The sequence below is a fragment of the Zophobas morio genome, unplaced genomic scaffold (genome assembly GCF_036711695.1).
Source record: "Zophobas morio isolate AGI-343-1 ecotype UQ-CSIRO unplaced genomic scaffold, CSIRO_AGI_Zmor_V1 ptg000657l, whole genome shotgun sequence".
In the NCBI taxonomy this organism is placed as follows: domain Eukaryota; kingdom Metazoa; phylum Arthropoda; class Insecta; order Coleoptera; family Tenebrionidae; genus Zophobas; species Zophobas morio.
The window spans coordinates 59,972-80,121 of NW_026972760.1; the positions used below are offsets into that span (position 1 = coordinate 59,972).

At 16.7% G+C, this 20,150-nt stretch overlaps 2 protein-coding genes across 2 annotated transcripts; both read left to right on the forward strand.

The window, feature by feature from the left end:
* The first annotated feature begins 485 nt into the window (after positions 1–485).
* LOC135121674 (serine/threonine-protein kinase 38-like) lies at positions 486–14,465 on the forward strand. Its single transcript, XM_064045963.1, has 13 exons — positions 486–665; positions 764–851; positions 916–985; positions 1,041–1,112; positions 1,171–1,226; positions 1,569–1,650; positions 5,518–5,601; positions 5,659–5,734; positions 6,061–6,154; positions 9,210–9,281; positions 13,623–13,694; positions 14,243–14,300; positions 14,368–14,465. The coding sequence occupies exons 1-13, from the start codon at positions 595–597 to the stop codon at positions 14,463–14,465; spliced, it is 993 nt and encodes a 330-aa protein (XP_063902033.1). The 5' UTR covers positions 486–594.
* Positions 14,466–14,517: 52 nt separating this feature from the next.
* On the forward strand, positions 14,518–16,462 carry LOC135121675 (serine/threonine-protein kinase 38-like). The gene is made up of 4 exons (XM_064045964.1): positions 14,518–14,602; positions 15,426–15,524; positions 15,591–15,679; positions 16,353–16,462. Exons 1-4 carry the CDS (start codon positions 14,529–14,531, stop codon positions 16,460–16,462), a joined length of 372 nt encoding a protein of 123 aa, XP_063902034.1. The 5' UTR covers positions 14,518–14,528.
* The last annotated feature ends 3,688 nt before the right edge of the window (positions 16,463–20,150 follow it).

The window sequence follows — 20,150 nt, forward strand, 5'->3', positions numbered from 1 at the left end:
GTATTTACGAGCTCTCAACGGGTGTTCTTGAACACATTAGCTTTAAGCCTGTGTTAGAGTAATATATATATATCGGAATAAATATAACTTTAGTATGAAGAAAAATTAGGAAGCCACTGTCCGCACTTTCCATATCGCAAACCCGCGTGTCTCAATAATTGGTAGACACGAGTTTAAAAAAATAAAAATTTGTTTGTCAGACTTTATTAGTGTTTTATAAATTCAATCAAAAGATAATACTGTAATTTTTATTAAAATTAACTCAAAGTTGAAAACTAAGAAAATAGAAGAAGTATAAAACAGTAAAAGAAGAATATAACAAACAAAAATACAGACAAAACAAAGTAAGAGACCTAAAGTGACAAACCTCAAAGAGACCAGCTCGCTTTCCTCTACCAGCAACAAATAGGATTAGCCAAGCCCCTCTGCTATAAGAATACCATATAGAAATTGTGTATTATATGTGGGACATACACGGATGTAAAGAACGGCAGCAAAGATACAAAACATCGACTCTGGATAAGTCGTGTTTTTTATAAGCCAAACTCAGTTAGCAAAAGGATAAAATAGAATAATAGTTAGCCACTTTATAAAATGCCTTTAACCAAACGCTCTGAGGAAAAGGCCATTCAGGCTAAGGCAACAATATATTCTTATTATGAGAGGTTTTTGCTTTATTACTTATTTCTATTTTAAAAGTTTATATTTAATTTATATTATTAAAATTTTTGTTAAAAACTATTTATATATACTACAACGAAAGACTACTTGAGGAAAAAGAGGAAGCCCAGGAACGGTATAGAAAAGTTCTTGAGCAATCAAAAAATATGAACGAAGGATCGGCTACCAAGGTTTTTTAATCTGAGAAACTTATTAATAAAATTTTTAAATTTTTTTATTATAAATACTAATAAGCTCTTGGAGCAATTTTCTGCTCAGGAAAATTACTTTTTACGTTTAAAAAGAACGAGAATGAGCGTGGACGGTGTCCTTTTTTTTTAATACTTGTTATTATGCTTTTAATAATATTAAATTTGTAGATTTTGAAACCTTAAAGGTAATAGGAAGAGGCGCGTTTGGAGAAATTCGACTTGTTCAAAAAATTGATACTGGTTTCCAATCTTTTGCATTGAGATTTACATAATAATTAAAAAAAATATATTTTTTAAGGGCATATATATGCTATGAAAGTCCTTCGAAAATCTGAAATGCTTGAATTGGATCAAGTGAGTATTTACTGTGACTTGTGCTTTGCTCCGTTTATTTTCCTTTTTATCTATAAATAACAATTTATATTTTATTTAGATAAGAAATATATACATTTTTTATCACATTAAAAAATAATTTAATTTAACATCCCAAAAATTGTTTTGTTTTTATAAATTTTCTCTTTTATACTTTCCTTTTTAATAAATATGTAAGAAAACTTTTATCGAATTAATATTATTATGTTAATTATATAGATATATTTCTATAAAAAAAAAAGCTAATATTTATAGATCTTTTTAACGGCGTCAGGTATAATTTTTTTAAATTTCTGAAATTTAATAAATTTTTTTATTTTTTAGGTAACTCACGTTCGTGCAGAGAGAGACATTTTAGCCGAAGCCGACAATCCTTGGATCGTTCAGTTGTACTATTCATTTCAAGGTAACCGTACTTGTAATTTTATAAAATTTTAATAAAAATTTAAAGTTTCTAAGTCTCAATCTTTTTCTTCCAATTTTTTGCTGTTTACATAAATTTAATATTTTTAAAAATTCTTTGAATTTTTTTTAATTATGAAAATTTTCTGAAATTAAATGTGTATGAAGAAAATGAATTTTGATAGTTTTAATTTTTGTTTATTACTTTGAGTTATTTTAAAGTATAATTTTTTATAGTTATATTATTTTTTGTTTTAAAATTCTTATGAAATTAATTTGCTTGTTGTATTCTTTATAATAAATGATAATTACATTTGATTTCTAATTTAATTAAAAAATTTTTTATTTTAATTTTTAATTCACTTTAATTTTTTAATTTATAAATAAATTATTTTCTAAAATTTTTGTATGACATTTTACTTCTTTTTTGCTATATATCATTTTTATTAAATCCATAGTTTTTTTATAGTATATAAACTTTCGTTATACTTTTACATTTTCTTTTTTATATTTGTTATCAATATTATTTGTCTAAAATTCTTTAAAAATTTAAAGTGACATATTAATCTTTTTTTATTTTTTTAATTTAATTTGTGTATTAAATTTCCTTAATTCTAAATTAAAAAACACAATTTTTTAAAGTCTGTAATTTCCAATTTTAAACTTTTGTTTAATTATTATTTATATTTTCATACCAATTGAAATTTATAAAAAGTTGGATTTCCTTAAAATTTACTTTTGTAACATTTCTTTTGGTTTTCTAATTTTTAAATTAAATTTATAACATTATTTTTATATAAATAAAAAATTTTTATAGCTCTTCTTATTTGTTGCTATTGAAAGTATTTTTTCTATTTTTTAAATTAATTTTTTAATATTTTTAATAAAAGTTACTTTTCTAAAATTTTTAATTTTCTTTTACTTGAAATATTAACAAAAAATTGTTTTCAAAAGCACACCTTTATGCATCTTAATACCTATTTATTTATTTTTTTTTATAAAACTAAAGTATATAATAATAAATTTTTTTAAAACAAAATTAATTAAATTTAAAAGTAAAATATCTATTAACTATTTTTCTACGAGTAAATAAAGAAAAGAATTACGAATTTTGCTTTATAAATTTGGGGAAAAGCTATTTTTTTTTTTATACCATTTGCTTTGCATTATTCATAAATTAAGTTAACAATTCTTTTTTTTAAATTTTTTTATTAAATTGTATAATTTCTAATTTTATTTTTAAAAATTCAATAAATTTTTTTTAATTTTCTTTATTTTTTTAATTCGGTATTGTAAACATATCGTAAAATAATTTTAATACTACTAAAAAAATTATTTATTTTTAATTTTTTTATTTTCTTCTAGTAACTATTAAATAAAATACATTAATAAATTTTAATTTAAATATTTTTAGTTGCTTTTCTAAAAAATATAATAAAAAATTAATTTTTTTTGACAAAATAAAAAAAATATTTTATTCACGTTAAAAAAAAACTCATTAATTATTTTTTATCTGCTTTTTTATAAATATGAAATAATATTTCTTTATTTTTAATTTTATTATTTCTAGTAGCTTCTTTACATTATTTTAAAATTATTACTAATATTCTACAAATTTTTATAAAAATTTTATTAACTTGTAATATTATTTACTTTAAATAAGTATTAATTAAAAATTTTTTAATTTATTTATTCAATTTAGTATCTTTTTTTACAAATTTAGTATTTAATACAAAAATTATTGTTTAAAAAAAAATTCATAATTTTATAATTTTTATTTACTTTAAATAAAATTTAAATAAAATACTTTTATGATTTATAACTGTGTTAGTAATAGCTTCTTTAAAAGAATAAAAGAAACATAACCAAAAATTTAATTATTAATACGAAATAAGTAAAAAAAAATTAATTTTCGTATTAACATTCTATAAATTTTAAATAAATAATTATAAGTTATAATTTTATTATATTTAATATTATATTTAATATTAAAAAATTGTAACCGAAAATTTATTTTTTAATAATAAATAAATAAACTTTTTTTGTGTTTACTTTTAACAAATATTAAATAAAATACTTTTATATAATTTATTATTTCATTATTTTTAGAAGCTTCTTTACAATATTTTAAATTTATTACTAAAAAACTTATCAAATAATTTTAAAATATTAATAATTTCTAATATTTTTTATATAATTATAATACTAATTAAATATTACTTATAAGTTATAATTAAATCATTTTTAGAAAATTTTAACTAAAAGTTCATTATTTGTTTAAAAAAATAATTTATTTTTATTTATAAAAATAATAAATATTTTATTAAATGCTTTTTAATATTAATAATATATAACATTTTCTATTTAATATATAAAGAAAAATTATTTTCTATATTTTTATTATTTTTAAAGCTATTTTCAATTTTTTAAGATTATCACTAAAATATATAAGTATTATATTAATAAAAAAATAATAATTTCTTTAACAGCTTTAGATAATTTTGATTAATAGATTTATATGCTTTTATAAAAGTTAAATTAAAAAATTAATTTTTATAAACTTTCGTAAGACAAATTTTAATTTTTAAGAAATTAGTGGTTTATATTTTTTATTCTAGTAAAGTTTTTAATAAATTTTTATTTCTAAAAAAAAATATTATAATTTCTCTTTTTATTAAATTATAGTTTATAAATTTTTAATATCATTTTTCATAAATTTTTTTAATAACTTTTATTTTTAAAATTCTTACTGGTTTTAAAAAATTAAATATTTAATGTTTTTTATTTGTTATCATAAACTTCAATAAAACTTTTCTATAACTTTTTAAGAAATTTTAAAATTTTAAAGAATTAATAATTTATAATTTTTTTAAATTTTTATAAACTTCAAAATAAAATACTTCTAATAACTTTTTTTATTTTTTTAAAAAAAATTGTTGCTTTAAAAAATAATAATTTAACTTTTTCAAATAAAAATTTCCAATAAATTTTTAACAATTAAGAAATTATTTTAGTTTCTTTTGTATAAATTATTAAATTATAATTTTTTATTTAATTTTTATAAATATCAAAATAAAAAACTTTTAGTTTTTTAAATTATCAATTATCTTTTATTTACTTATTAAAAAATCTTTATACTTTTTTTTATTTTTTTTAAAATTATAAATTTTCTAATTATTTTGACTTTAAAAATATACTAAAATACTTTTTAATAACTTGTTAAAACTTGTTTTTATAAAAAATATTTTAATTATATATTTTTTATAAATATTTAATAATAATTCTTTTAATTACTTTTTGTGTTCAAAAATTCTACTAGCTTTACTTTTTTATATACTTTTTATAACTATTAAAAAAAATTTATTATTAATATCTCTTTTATATGCAATAATAACAATAAAATATTTTTCATTACTTTATTATTATATAATACTAAGAATATGTTACAACTATCATTAAAAATATATTTAACTGCTTTATAACAAAATTAATAATTTTAAAATTTTATATACTTATTAATATTTAAAGAAACATTTTTTCATCATTTTTTTATTATATAATATCAACAATATATTATCAATATCGTAAGAAATATATTTAACTGCTTTGTAAAATATTACTTTTTAATTTTTTTATTATAAATATTAATAAAATATTTTTAATTACATTATTATTATATAACATCACCATTATATTATCTACAAAGAAAATATATTTAACCGCGTTATAAAAAATTCTTTATTTAGGTTTTTTAAATACTTTTTCAAATATAATGAAAATTATTAATAACTTTTTTTTAATAATTCAATCCTAAATTTATAGAAAATTTACATATTATAATATTTTTTTTAATAATTATTTATTTATTTAGATGAGTATAATTTATATTTAATAATGGAATATCTTCCTGGTGGAGACATGATGACTTTACTAATCCGCTACGACACGTTTAGCGGTTTAGCTCGCATGACTTGGGATCTTGAAAGTTTGCATTATTTTAATATTTTTTAAGAGGAAACCACACGGGCTTTTCTTGCGGAACTTTTTTTGGCTCTTGATTCGATTCACCAACTCGGCTTTATTCATCGGTTCCTTTTTTTTTAATGGAAGTTTTTATTTTTTTTTAAGGGTTATTATTATATTTTAGATTATTTTTAAAAAGTTAAGATTAATATTTTAAAATTACTGTTAAGTACTATTATTAATATTAGTTTTGAAGTTTATATAAGATTTATTTTTAAGAATTTGAAATTTTTCACTTATAATGGAATTTATATCAAATCATTCTTATAATGATTAACTTTTAGAATACTTTTGAAAATTATAATTTATATTAAATTCAGAATTTACTTTTATATAATTTGAAATTATTCTTTTAATGTTGAAAAATTTTGTTTTTTTTCTTTCTGTAAAGAGACGTAAAGCCGGACAATATTCTTTTAGACCAGACGGGTCACGTGAAACTTACTGATTTTGGTCTTTGCACGGGCCTGAAAAAATCTCATCAAGTAAATTTTTTCTTAAACATTATACATAAAATTTATTTTTCTTGTCATTTTGTAAAGAAATAAAATTTTTTATAATTGAATTAATATTTATATAATTTATAGTTATAAATTTTTTTATATAATTTTTTTAAATATTCTATTTGTAGTATAGCTTATCGAAATTATAAAAATTATTTATTTTTTATTATTATTTTAAAGTATTTTACTTAATTATGTTTATATTTTATAACCAAATTCCTATTTAGACTAATAATTTTAAATTTTATTTTTTTTAAAGGTAAATATATTTTTTTTATTTTCGATTAAATTTTTAAAATTATTTTTTTTAAAGATCGTAATTATGAAAAATATATTTTTTATTTTATAAATAAATTAATTTTAAAATTATTTTATACTTTTATTTTGTGAAAATATATTTATTATTTAATTGATAAATAAATTTCTTTTAAATAAAATGTTATAACATTTTATTTATTTTGTAAAAATATATTTTATTATTTTTTTCTTATAAATAAATTTTTTTTAAAATTTTATTAAATTTATAAAAATATATTTTTTATTTATTTAAAAAAAAATTCCTTGAATTAGAATTATTTTGTGAAAATAAAATTAATTATTTATATTATGTTTAAACTTATTTTTGAATAAAAAATTTTTCTTTAAATTTCATTTGTGTAAATAAATTTTTTTTTTATAAAAAATGGTTTTTTTAATACATTCATTAAGTTTGGAACTTGAAAAACTTTCTTTTAAAAAATATTTAATTAACTGTAAAGCATTTTTATTATAAACTAAAATTATGTAGACATTACTATTATATAACCATAAAAATAATATAAATATACAAAAAAAAAAAGAAAAAGTTTGTAAAGAGTATTATAATTTATTTAGAATCTACAATAATTACTATAAAACAATAAAAAAGTAATACATGAAGTAGAAGTGTATAAAAGTAATATTTTGAAATAATTATTTCATTAATAATAATTTATATATATTTTATTAATGTTTTTACTTTTAGATACTTTTTATTAAATTATATCTTTTTGTAATAAAGTTACTTTTTTTTTAATATTGTTTTAATATTATTTATTTTTTTTTTTATATTTTTTAATAAGTTTTACATTATATATTTAATTTATTAGTTAAAAGTAATTTTTTTATAGTTATATTTATTATATATTTTTTTTTATAAAATAATTTATTTTCCATAATAATTTTTATAATAATTTGATTATTTTACAATTAAATAAATGTAATAAAATAATTTTTTTAAGTCTTTAAAATATTTTTAAGTATATTTTTTTAAAAACTATTATTTTTTAATTAAATTTTTTAAAAAAAATTTACGTTTATAAATATTAATTATATTTACTAAATTTTACACTTTAATAAAAATAAAAATAATTTTTTTTAAGATTAATAATATTCTAAAGTATATATTTTTTAATAATCATTTATTTTATATAATAAAACTTTTTTTTTAATAAAACTTTTTTTTTAAAATAACTTTTGTTTTCAATTATTCTTGACAATTTTTTTTTACATTAATTTTTTCAAATGTACGTATTTTTAATAATTATATATTTTTATCATGAAACTTACGAAAAATAAATTATATTTTTTAAATTTTAATAATTTTTTATAATTTTTAAATATTGTAAAAGTAATTTACTCTATTAAATTTACTTTAATTTTTAATGATTTTGTTATAATATATAATATTATGTCGTTAATAATTTTTATTTAACAACAATTTGTTTTTATTACTAATTTTATATTTTAATATTTTATTTATTTTATTAGTTTATTATAAAAAATAATTGTTTTAATAGTTTGTGACATTTATTTTTTTAATATTAATTAATATAGTTAAAATTTATTATTAATCAATTATTATTAAGTATTTTAATTATTTATTTAAAATATCTTTTAATATATTTCGTTCTAATATTTTATTCACTTTATAACTAATTTACTATTTAACAATATTTCGTTTTAATTAATAATTTTTACAAAGTATATTTTTTTAATATTTTATTTATTATATAATAAATTTATTACTAATAAACAATTCAGTTTAATATTTTTAATTAATTATAAAATATATTTTTATAATATTTTATTTATTTTTATAATTAATTTATTATTCAACAATATTGTGTTTTTACATTTAATTATTTTGCCATAAAATATTTTTCAACTATTTAGTTGATTGTTTCAAATTCCTTTATTTTAAATTATTTAAAGCATAATTTTTAATAATGAAATTATTCAATTGATTATTTTTATAATAATTTTTTTAATATAAAATTTTACTAAAATATTCAGTTGATCACTTTTTTTTAAATTTTTTATTTATATAATTTTAACAAATATTCAGTTCTTTATTTTTTTATTTATTTTTTTTAATAATAAAATTTATTTATTAAAAAATAATTATATACAACCAAAAACATGATTCATTAATTGTATATCAAAAGAAAATTCTGTAAATAAAATTAATTTTTAAATAAATATTTTTTTATTCTTTTCATTAATATTTATATTATTTTATTAGTTTTTAATCGATAATTCATTTTATGTTTCTTTTTATATTTCTTATTTTAATATATTTAATAAAATTGTTATTTTTTATTTACTTTAACTTTTTTTATAGTTAATTAAAGCTCTACAAATCTTATTTTTTTTTGCTCAAAATTTATTTCTTTTGTTTATTAACTTTTTATTAATATTATAATAATTATTTTTATTTCAAAAATATTTTTATTTGTTTGAAAAATTTCTAAAAGTAAATTTCTAAATAATCTAATTAAAAAAATTTATAGACTACTTCCTAATATTATATTTATATTAATTCTTAAGAATTTACAAACTTTATATTTTTTTATTATTATTTTATAATTATTATTTTTTCAATTCAAGATTTTAACTGTTTTTTTTATAATTATATTTTAATATATTTATATTATTTATTAATATCTTTTAAAAAAAATTATTAATATTTTTTTATAAAAATTTTTTAAACTTTTATAACTCATTTTTTTTAAAATAGTGGAAGTTTTATAAAAACTTGTCTTCTGGCGTATTTAAAGAAGAAGAGAGACATTTAAACCAAGATTTACTCGTTAGTAATTATTTTTTTAAAAGTTATTAAAAAAATCATATTAAATAGTTTTAAATTTTAAAATTAATTTTATAAATTAAATAATAAATTGGAAAGAATTCTTTAAAATTTTAATGCTAAATTTTGTATTGAATAAAATAATAAATAATCTTTTTAAAAAATTAAGTTATTCTAAATTAATTAGTATTATATTATTAAAAATATATCAACTACTTTTAGATTGCAGAAAACAAATAATTTAAAAAATTTAAATAATAAATGAAACTTTTGAAAATAATAAAAAAATAATAACAAAACATTTTATAAATAAAAATTTTAAGTTAATAAAAAATTAAATAAACTTTAATTATAAATCTAATTAAAAAATAATATTAATAATTATTTATAAATGAAAAAAATAATTTTTTTTAGAAAAATAATAATAATTAAAGGAATTAGTAACTTTAAATTTGTATCTGAATTATATATTAAAAAAAAAAGAAATAATAATAATTTACTTTTTAAAACTAAAATTTTATTTTGAAAAAAGTAATAATAATAATTCTTCTATTTAAAATTAAATTTTATTTGATAAAAAAATAAATAAAAAAACTTAAATTTTTAATAATTAAAAAAAAATAATATTATTAAACATTTATGATAAAAAAATAATTTTTCTTAAAAAATAAGTAATAATAATTATATAAATTAAATACTAAATCTCATTAAAAAATTAAATAATTATAATAATAATTTTAAAGTTTAAAACTAATTCTTATTTAAAAAAATTAATAATTTATTAAAAATTAAAAAAACTAAATTTATAAATGAAAATGAAACAAATAAATGTACTGATATAAAAATGAAATAAAAATAAATAATTATAATAACTAATGATAATTATTACTTTACTTAAGAAGTAAGAACTTAATCTTAAGTTATAATAATAATAATAATAATAATAATAATAATAATAATAATAATAATAATAATTAAACTAATGAATGACTATATTCTTGATTGAAAAAAAATAAATACAATAATTATAATATAATTTGAAAAGTTAAGAACTTAATTCAAATTATAATGTTAATAGGTAAATAAAGAAAAATAAATTTTACGATAAAATAAAAATAATAGTATTAATAATATAACAGATTTTTTTATAAAAATAAGTTTTTATATTAAAATTTTTTTTAAAACTGAATGCATAAATAAATATAAAATTAATAATTATGAAAATTTAAAAAAATAAAAAACTAATTTTTTTAAAAAAAAGTTACTAATTATAATTCAAAATATAGTAAACGAAATTTTATTTCTAATAAAGTAAATTTTTATAATTAAAAAAATTGAAACTCGATTTTAGATGAAAGTAAACTAATGGTAATTTTACTTTACTATATTGAAAACAAAATTTTTATTTAAAATTTAATAATTAAAATAATTTGAAAACTCAATTTTTAGTTAAATATAAATTAAATAATTGTAAAATATTTTAAAAACTAAGAAACTTTTTTTTATATTAAAAGAAAACTTTAATTATTATAAAAATAGAAACTAAATTTTATTACAAAAACTAAATAAATAATAATATTTTAAATATTCAAAAACTAAATTTATTATCAAAAATAAATTGAAATAATATTTATAATTAAATTTTTATTTATAAATAATTATAATAATAACTCAAAAACAGGAAAAACTAACTTGAAATAAAAAAGTGATAATCATTTTAAAATAGTGAATAACTAAATTTGAAGTTAATAAGAATTAAGTAATTAAAAAAATTTAAAAGCTATATTACCCGAAGAAGATGAAAGTAAAATAAATAAAAGCAATAATGTTAATTTGAAAATAGTTATTAAAAATAATCTAGAAATCTAAACAATTAAACAATTTAAACAAATAAATCAATAAATAATAATTAAAAATATTAAAAAACTTTTTTGAAATGAAAAGTAATTAAATAATATCAGTATTAATTTTAATTAGTAAATAAGTTTTATAATGATATTTAAACAAATAAAATTATAAATTTAATTATAAGAGTAAACTTATTTTATTATATTAAATTCAACGTTTTTATATTTTTTAAATGTATATATTATTTTTGTTAGATTAATTAAAACTTTTGGATTATTTATTTATACTTCCTTTGTTAAAAAATTAAATAATTCAATATTAATTATACATTTATAGATATTATATATGTTTTTTTCTAATAGCAATAATAATATAATAAAAAATATAAATTTTGGAAAATAGATAATAATAAATGTAGACATAGAAACGTTTAAATTTTAAAAAAAGTAAATCAACTAATATTAAAATTAAATAATAATAATAGAATAAAAAATACGATTTTTAAATCAAATCGAAAAGTAAATTAGTATTAAAATAAAATTTGAAAACAATTTTATAATAATGAATTTTAATTAAAATTTGAAATAGAAATTAAAAAGTTAATTTAATAATAATAATTAAAATCATTTTATTATATTGTCTAATGAAAAAAAATATAATTTTAGCATTATTTTAAAATATAAAAATTAATTTATAACTTGAAAAAAAATTGAATAATTAAAAAAAAAATTTATTTTATATAAAAATCTGAATTATAATTATTAAACTTAAAGAAATAATAGATAAATATAATTTATCATAAGATAATTATATTAGTAGTAGTATTTTAAAAATTTAAAAACTTAATTATATAATTTAAATAAAAGTTAATAAATAAAACAAAAACATTAAATTTATTATAAATTGCATTTAAAAAACTAAATTTCATGTATTTTATATGAAATGAATAATAATAAAATAAAAAATACTAAAAAAATAAAAATGATAACAAAATTATTAAAAAACTTTCCTATCAATGTTCCAAGATAAATATAAAAAAATAATAAATTAATATTTTTTTAATATAAATAAAATATAAAAAGATTATAAAATACCCCTAATTTTAAAATTAATAAATGTCAAATTTAAATAAAATCAATAATAAAGTTAGTATAAATATGAATAATATTTTAAAAGTAAGAAATAATAAATTATTAACTTATTTTTTAATTATGAATGAAAATTAAAAAAAATTTTAAAATGGTAATAATATTAAAATTAATTACTTCTTTCAAATTGAGAAATAAATAATAATACCATTTTGAAACAGCAATAATATTTATCAAGTTTTCTTACTAAATTTTAATATAACTAAAAGAAATTAGATAAATTTTATATTATTAAACTAGAATAGTAATAATTATTTATAAAATTAAAAAACCAAGTACTAAATTTGCTTAAAAAAGTTCATAATAAAAATTAAAAACTAAATTTCAAATAAAAAATAATAGCTCTAATTAAGGGAATTTATATTAATATAAGTAATAATTTAAAAAAATTAAATTTAAATATAAATAGAAAATATATAATTCTAAAATTTATTATAATAGTAATAATTGTTTATATGATTAAAAATTAAATATTTATTAAAATAATAAATAATATAACATTATAAAAAAAAATTAAAAGCAAAAACTGTAAATTAAAATAAATAAAAAGTATTTTTTTTAGTATAAAAAACTTTAATGGTAATATAACAATTATATAATAAATGAAAACTAAATTTTTAATTTAAATAAGAAAAATGGACAGTATTAATATAGAAACCTTAAATAGTTGTAATAACAAAAAAATTTTAAAACACTTCAAAATAAAAAAAAAAGATAATATTAATTTGAAAATTTAAAACAAAGTTTTATATGTTAAAATAAAAAAAGAATCCATTTTTAAAAAGAAAATTTAAATAATAAATTATAAATAAAATAAAGTAAATGATATTAAATATAAAATTTATATATAGAAAACAAATAATTGTAATAATAATTTAATAAGTTAAAAATTAAATTTCAAATTTACTAAGGAAATATAGACAATATTATTATAGAATATTGTAATAAAAGTAATATAATTTTAAACACCTAAAAACTAAGTTTTAAAATAAAAATAAATAAATAAAAAAAGATACTATTGATTAAAAAAATTAAAAACAAATTTCAAAATTTATTAATAAACGATTTTATTTTATTATGAAAAATTAAATAATAGTGATAATTATTTAGTAAATAAACAAACTAATTTTCCTATTTATTTGTAGAAACTTAAATAATCAAATTACATATTAAAAAAAAATTTACTATTTAATAAAAAAACGATTTTTTTATTATAAACAACTTAAATAATAGTAATAATTCTTAAAAAAGTAAAAACATAATTTCAAATCTAAATAAGTTTAGAAATTCTAAAACCAAATTATAATTTTAAATAAAAATGTTATTATTTTAATTTAAAAAAAAAAAGGAAATTGCTGCGAAAACCCAAGACGAGGCCTCCCTTAAAGCGCTCACATGGAAAAAAAATAGACGTGCAACCGTAATTCAACTAGACATTTATAGAAATTCATTTATACTTATGTTATGGTTTTTTTTAATTTTTACAAGTTATTTTTGAATTTTAGAATTTTAGTTAGAAATTTTTAGAAATAAATTTGTACTACTTTAATTAACATTTTAAGAATATTTTCCAAATTTGAATTTAATTATAGGAAAATCTATATCTAAAATAATATTATATAAGTTTTTTTTAAAACTTAGATAAAAATTATTAACCAAAATTTCTACAAAGTTAATTCGAATTTATATTAAATAATTTATTATTTACATTTATAAATTATTAGTTTTTAAAGTATAAAAATTTATGTTAAGATATTTATATTCGAAATATTATTTCATTCTGGATATAAATTAGAAATTGAAAATTTGTACTTGAAAATTTAATTTTGGACTAAAAAATTTTGTATTTTACAAGTTTATATTAAAATTTTTAACAAATTTAGTTTTGAATTAATTAATTTTTGTTTAAAATTTTTTTATTTTTATTATTATTATCAAGCTTTATTGTAATTGGCTGATCTTTTTCAGGCTTATTCCTTAGTGGGCACGCCCGATTATATAGCACCAGAAGTTTTTCTTCCAGAAGGTATGGCATGCTTAATACACGTGTTTATGTAATACACGCGACTTTTGCTTGCACCTCATTGGCCCAGGTTATACAAAGCTCTGCGATTATTGGTCGGCTGGAACGATCATGTACGAAATGTTGATTGGGTACCCGCCGTTTTGTGCGGACAGTCCACAGGCATGATTATTGGCGAGAAAACACCCCTTTTTTTATTATTATTATTTTTAGGAGACGTACCATAAAATAATGAACTGGGAAACCACGTTGAAGTTTCCAGCGAGTGTCCCAATTTCTAAGGAAGCCCAGGATCTTATTCAAAAGTAAAAAATAGTTATAATAAAGTGTTTGAATGTTTATTATTTTATTAAAATAAATAAATAAAAAAGTTAATAAAAACGAAGAAAATAAAAATATTTAAATGTTAGTAATATTTATGTTTAAAGTAAATAATAAAATAATAATAACTCTAAAAGTTTTTAAGTGAGCTCATAAAAAATAGAATAAACATATTTTTTTCTAAAAATTAGTATTTGTTACAATTATTTCTCTTAATAATAAAAAGTTGTTTGCTTATTTTATAGTATAAAATAATAATAAAAGTATAATAAAAAATTTTTGTTAATATATAAAAAATTATAATTAAAGAATAAGAAAATAATATAAACTTTTTCTTAAAAATAATAAAAAAGTGGGGATGTAATTTTTTACGATTCTTAAAATGAAAATAATAATTATAAAAAATAAATATTTTTAAAATTATAAGTAAAAATAAAAAATTTCTAACTATTTTTTCTATATACAAAAATAATAAAGATAAATTATAAATTATTATTCTGATAATAATGTTTCATGGTATAAAAAATTTATAAATAATATAACTTTTATAAAATTTTTAATCAATGGTGATAATTATAATTAAAATGGTAAACGCTAAAAGAATTCATTATTTTATTAGAAATATTTGGGAATAAGATTTCTATTATTTATAATTGGCTTATTTTTACTAAATATAAAATAAATTCTATTAATAAAATTTTGATATAATTAATTAATTATTTTTAACTATTATAATAAAAATAAAAATTGTTGCCTTTATAGTTTATAAATTTAGTAATGTTTAAATTATTATTATTATTATTAAAGACTTTGCTGCGATGTAAAGCACCGACTTGGTAAAGATCGAGGCTTTGAAGATATTAAAAACCATCCGTTTTTTAAAAATGTGAATTGGGATTCTGTAAGGTTCGTTATTTTTTCTGCGCGTGTACCCCCCAGCCAATAGGTGTCTGTGTTCCCGCTTTTTTTTAGGGATGAAAAATCTTTATTTAATGTGAACGTGAAGTCCATCGACGATACTTCAAACTTCGACGAATTTCCTGATGGCGATCCGAATTTGAGTTCGATTCGATGCATTTTTTTATATAAATTTCTCTCGTTAATTCATTTTAATAAATATGATTATTTTTTTATTTAAATTATTATTATTATTGTTATTATTATTATTCGAATTCAATTTTGCTTTAAAAAAATTTTAAATATACTTTTTTCTTTTATTGTTTATTTTAATTATTAATTGTAATAATTTTTACTATTTTTTATTATTCTATTATAAATTTGGATTAAAGTTAACTTAAATTTTTTTTTTTTTTAGAAATTTCTCGCTTTATTGTTAATTTTATAATTACCTGTATTTAAATTATTCAAATTATGATTACTTTATTATAATTTATATTCTAATGAATTTCAATTAAAACCCTTAAACTTTTTTTATAGATTTCTTTTTTTTATATATATATATAATTAAGAATAGTTACTTATTATTATATAAATTTATGCAAATTTTAATTCAAATATAAGTCAGTTTTAAATTTATATGTTATAAATTTCTCCTTTTAATTTTTTTTTTCATGTAATTAATTTTATATTTATTTCTTAATTTTTTTATAATTTTATTTGGATACTTAAAAAGATTTTCAATAAATTTTTTTCATTTTTTATATATTGCTACCATTTTATTAAGCAAATTTCTATTTTAATTAGAAATTATTATTAATTTTCGTTTTTTTGTAGAGAATCCAGTGCCTGCAAAATCTTTGGGAACTGTTAAAGATTTGGCTTTTCTTAATTATACTTATAAAAGATTTGATGCGCTGACTACGAGGGGCCACTTTAAATTTTGAAGAAAATTTCTTCAGTCTTTTTACTTATAAAACCAACCGAAAACTTAACTAAATATAACGTGGCTTACACTTTTCGAAAAAATATTATTATTTTATAATTTATACAATTAGAATTTAAATTTTATTATAAATAAACAAAAAAGTCTTAATTTCTAAAAAATGTATTGAATGAAAAATTTTAATTATTATAAATTTTAGAAGTTTACGTGCTATAAAGCTGTTACTAAAATTTATCAACATGATTGGTTTCTACCTTTTTAAAAATAAAAAAAAAGTAATGAGGATGTTAATATTGAAAAAAAATTTTAAACAATTTGCAATAAAAATCGTTAAAAAGCATGGCTTTTACTTTAGTAAACTTATTTATTCCCAGAACTTAAAAAAAACAGGAAATTGTAGAAAGTGTTGATTTTATATAAATATTCTTAAATAATCAACATTAATTTGGGTATAATTGCCTTATCGAAGACTTAACTAAAAGAAAGCTTGCTTAAAACTTTAAATTAACAACGTGGATTATACTTAATTTATATATGAAAATCGGTTTCAAACTAACAGAATGGAGCTTATAGTGAAAAAGTATATCTTATTGGTTTTACAAAGAAATCACTAACAATATATTAAAAACGTTTTTAAAATTGGCTAAACACCCGAAAAATGATTCATGTAAAAAAGTAATGCTTAATAAATTTTAGAATTCTCAACAGAAATTATCTTAATAACATTGTATGGCGGATTTCATCTCGATTTTAGTGAAAAAGCGCAACGTCAATTTATAATGAATAGTAAGCAAACAAGTACACCAAAAAACGCAATTATAGTCTAAAGCACATAAAAGAATATGATAAAAAAGTCAAATTTTAAATATTAATTAAATCTAAAAGTGGATAACGCGTAGTATACAGGTAAAAATAATTACAATAAAAATTACCAATCTTTTTATACCCTCAATTTTCGTAATATAATTTTTTACACCTTTCTTACTCACTTTCCGTTCTGCCGCCACAGCTTAACAGTATAAATAGAGAATTTTTAAAAAGTGCGTAGAAACAGAACTGCAGTTGGCGTAGGGAGACAAGATACTTTGATAACGATTGAAGCGACATGCAAAGGCGGATTGGCGCGTAAAGTTAACAAGATTTACAAAATATAGAATGCAAACCTTGCTTACAAATATTAACTGTCTAATGCCTCTTAGCTTAAAAATGTAACTATTCCAATAACAAAAAACTATAGAGTATTTGAGGCTCCACGCTTTTCCGAAGCAAAGAACTCTCGGGCGCAGTGCAAGACAATAAAGACATGGATCCTATCTTTAATTTTATACTTATCATTTAAGAGGCGCTACAGTTTATACGCAAGGACTACGAGCCAATCAAAATTAACATTGTTAAAGAAATTTTTTGATTGGAGGCACGTCGTGCGTATGAGGCGACCAGCAAAGGTGAAATTCTAAGCCTATTCTAGCCATTCTTAATAATTCAATTTTACACTCCAATAATAGAAGGCGAACAAAGATATCTCTTAGTAGAGAAACAAGTTAAATGATGATAATATTATTTTTAAAAACCGGAGTCTTTAGGACAATGCTTGTCAGTAAATTCACTAATGAGTGATAGGTTTTAAACCTACCAAAAATTCGACCCATAATTGTATAGGAGACATCATATCAGCTACCATACAGGTGTGGTAGATTCAAGGTCGTTCTAAGGCTAATATATATATAAACTGTCAAGCTCGTCTCGAAGACAGCTTTAATTTTTAGGAGTGCGGACAGACTGATAGACCTGTTTCTGTGTTATTTTTTAATAAAGAGCTATACATTAATCGCATGATTTACGCGATTGAAGAGGTCAAACTAACACTCTCTAAAGTTCGAATAATATAAAGCTTAGCATTAAATTGCAAGAGCTTCGTTAGATCCCTACAGCTTTGCAGATGTTAAAAATAATAAATTATTGTCCAATTCATACCAGAAATTAATTATTCTGTTGGTTAATTTTTGAGGAATTTAACCCCTTGTTTCAAAAATAATAAAGAACATAAAATATGAAAAAAAATCTGCTTTTTTTTCTTGCATATATAAAAAATTTAAAGTTCCTTTACTCCTCCCCCCCCTTGCTTATTAATTTCTTTTCTTTAAATTTAAAAATTTAGTTATTAACAGAATTCCCTACGTGGCTAGTTATCAAAAATAGAATCTATAGTTTTTTAAAAATACTATAAGGTTTTTTCTTTAAACTAGTCTCTGTATCGTAATACAACTGAGATTAGTTCTATAAAAACTTTTAATATAGTTAAATAATTGAAAAAAGGGTTAAAGAGTAACAGACAATTTAATTTTTTCTTATAAATTAAGAAAAGTTCAAATTATTTAAAGAATTCACTTTATTTAGCGCATGTGTCTAATTAATTACAAGTAAATATAACTAAAAATAAAAAAATTAACCATTCATTTTGTTAACAAAGAAAATAAAATATATTGATGGACTTTTAAAACTGCTGTTACACTAAAGTAATATACGCTTAATTAAGTGATACGTGTGATACCCACTTCAGCCTTAAAAATAACTTAATAACTAACCAAATGGGCTTTTAAAATTTATATCTTCCGATATGAAATATGCGGAAAACAGAGGTTCATACATTATATTAAATAAAGTAAGCTTCTCTACTTATAAAAAAAAAAGGAATCAATTTACACTCCTTTTTAAATAGTTTAAAACTTAGCTAGGAAGTAATTCTAAAAACGTTTCAAGTTTTTTAATAGCGTCAAACTTAAGTGTAGAATATAAACAAGTGGATGAAAGTTATATCGAAGTTGCCGATGATAATTAATACTAAACTAGTAAAACAAAACTCACTAATAGTTTTACCGTTTCAATGTTTTAGGACAAATTAGTCTTCTTATATACGCTAAAGATTATATGCTCAATGGAACCGCGTGGATGTTATTTTAATGTTTTAGAATTTTTATTACTGGTTTTAATTTTTTAAGTATATTATTAAGATTTATTTTTTTATACCTTAATGATTTTAGTTGAAAGAAAATGGTAAAAAGACGATTTACGACTTTAGATGTTATATCCATTTCTAAAGAACTGCACGAACTTTGTGCTGGAATGAGAGTTGCTAATATATACGATGTAAATTCAAAAACTTACTTGTTCAAGGTAAAACTCTGCATTATATAAATTAACATATTATTTTTATTATTACTTAACTTTAATATATTTATTATATAAATTAATGTTATTTTTAAAGCTTACGTACTTACTATTTATAATCTTAAGCTTAGTAGAGGAGAAAAAAAAGTCGTTCTTTTAGTAGAAAGCGGAATTAGAATTCATTCTACCAACTATAATTGGCCCAAGCCTCCAGCTCCGGACTGGTTTGCAGTAAAGGCTAGTCTTTAAATTTATTAAAAGTCCACTTTAATTTAATTTCATTTTTTGTATTAATAAAAAGCTCAGAAAACATATAAGAACTGAATGTCTGCAGTCCATTACTCAATTAGGGGTTTTATATTTTTCTAAATTTCTTATAATAATAAAATTTATTGTAAAAAATTATTACTTTGGAATTATTTTTTTATTCTTTTTCTTTTTATTATTATATATTTATATATATTTTTTAACTTTGTAATTTAGATCGACAGAGTTGTAGATTTAAAATTTGGACATGCTCA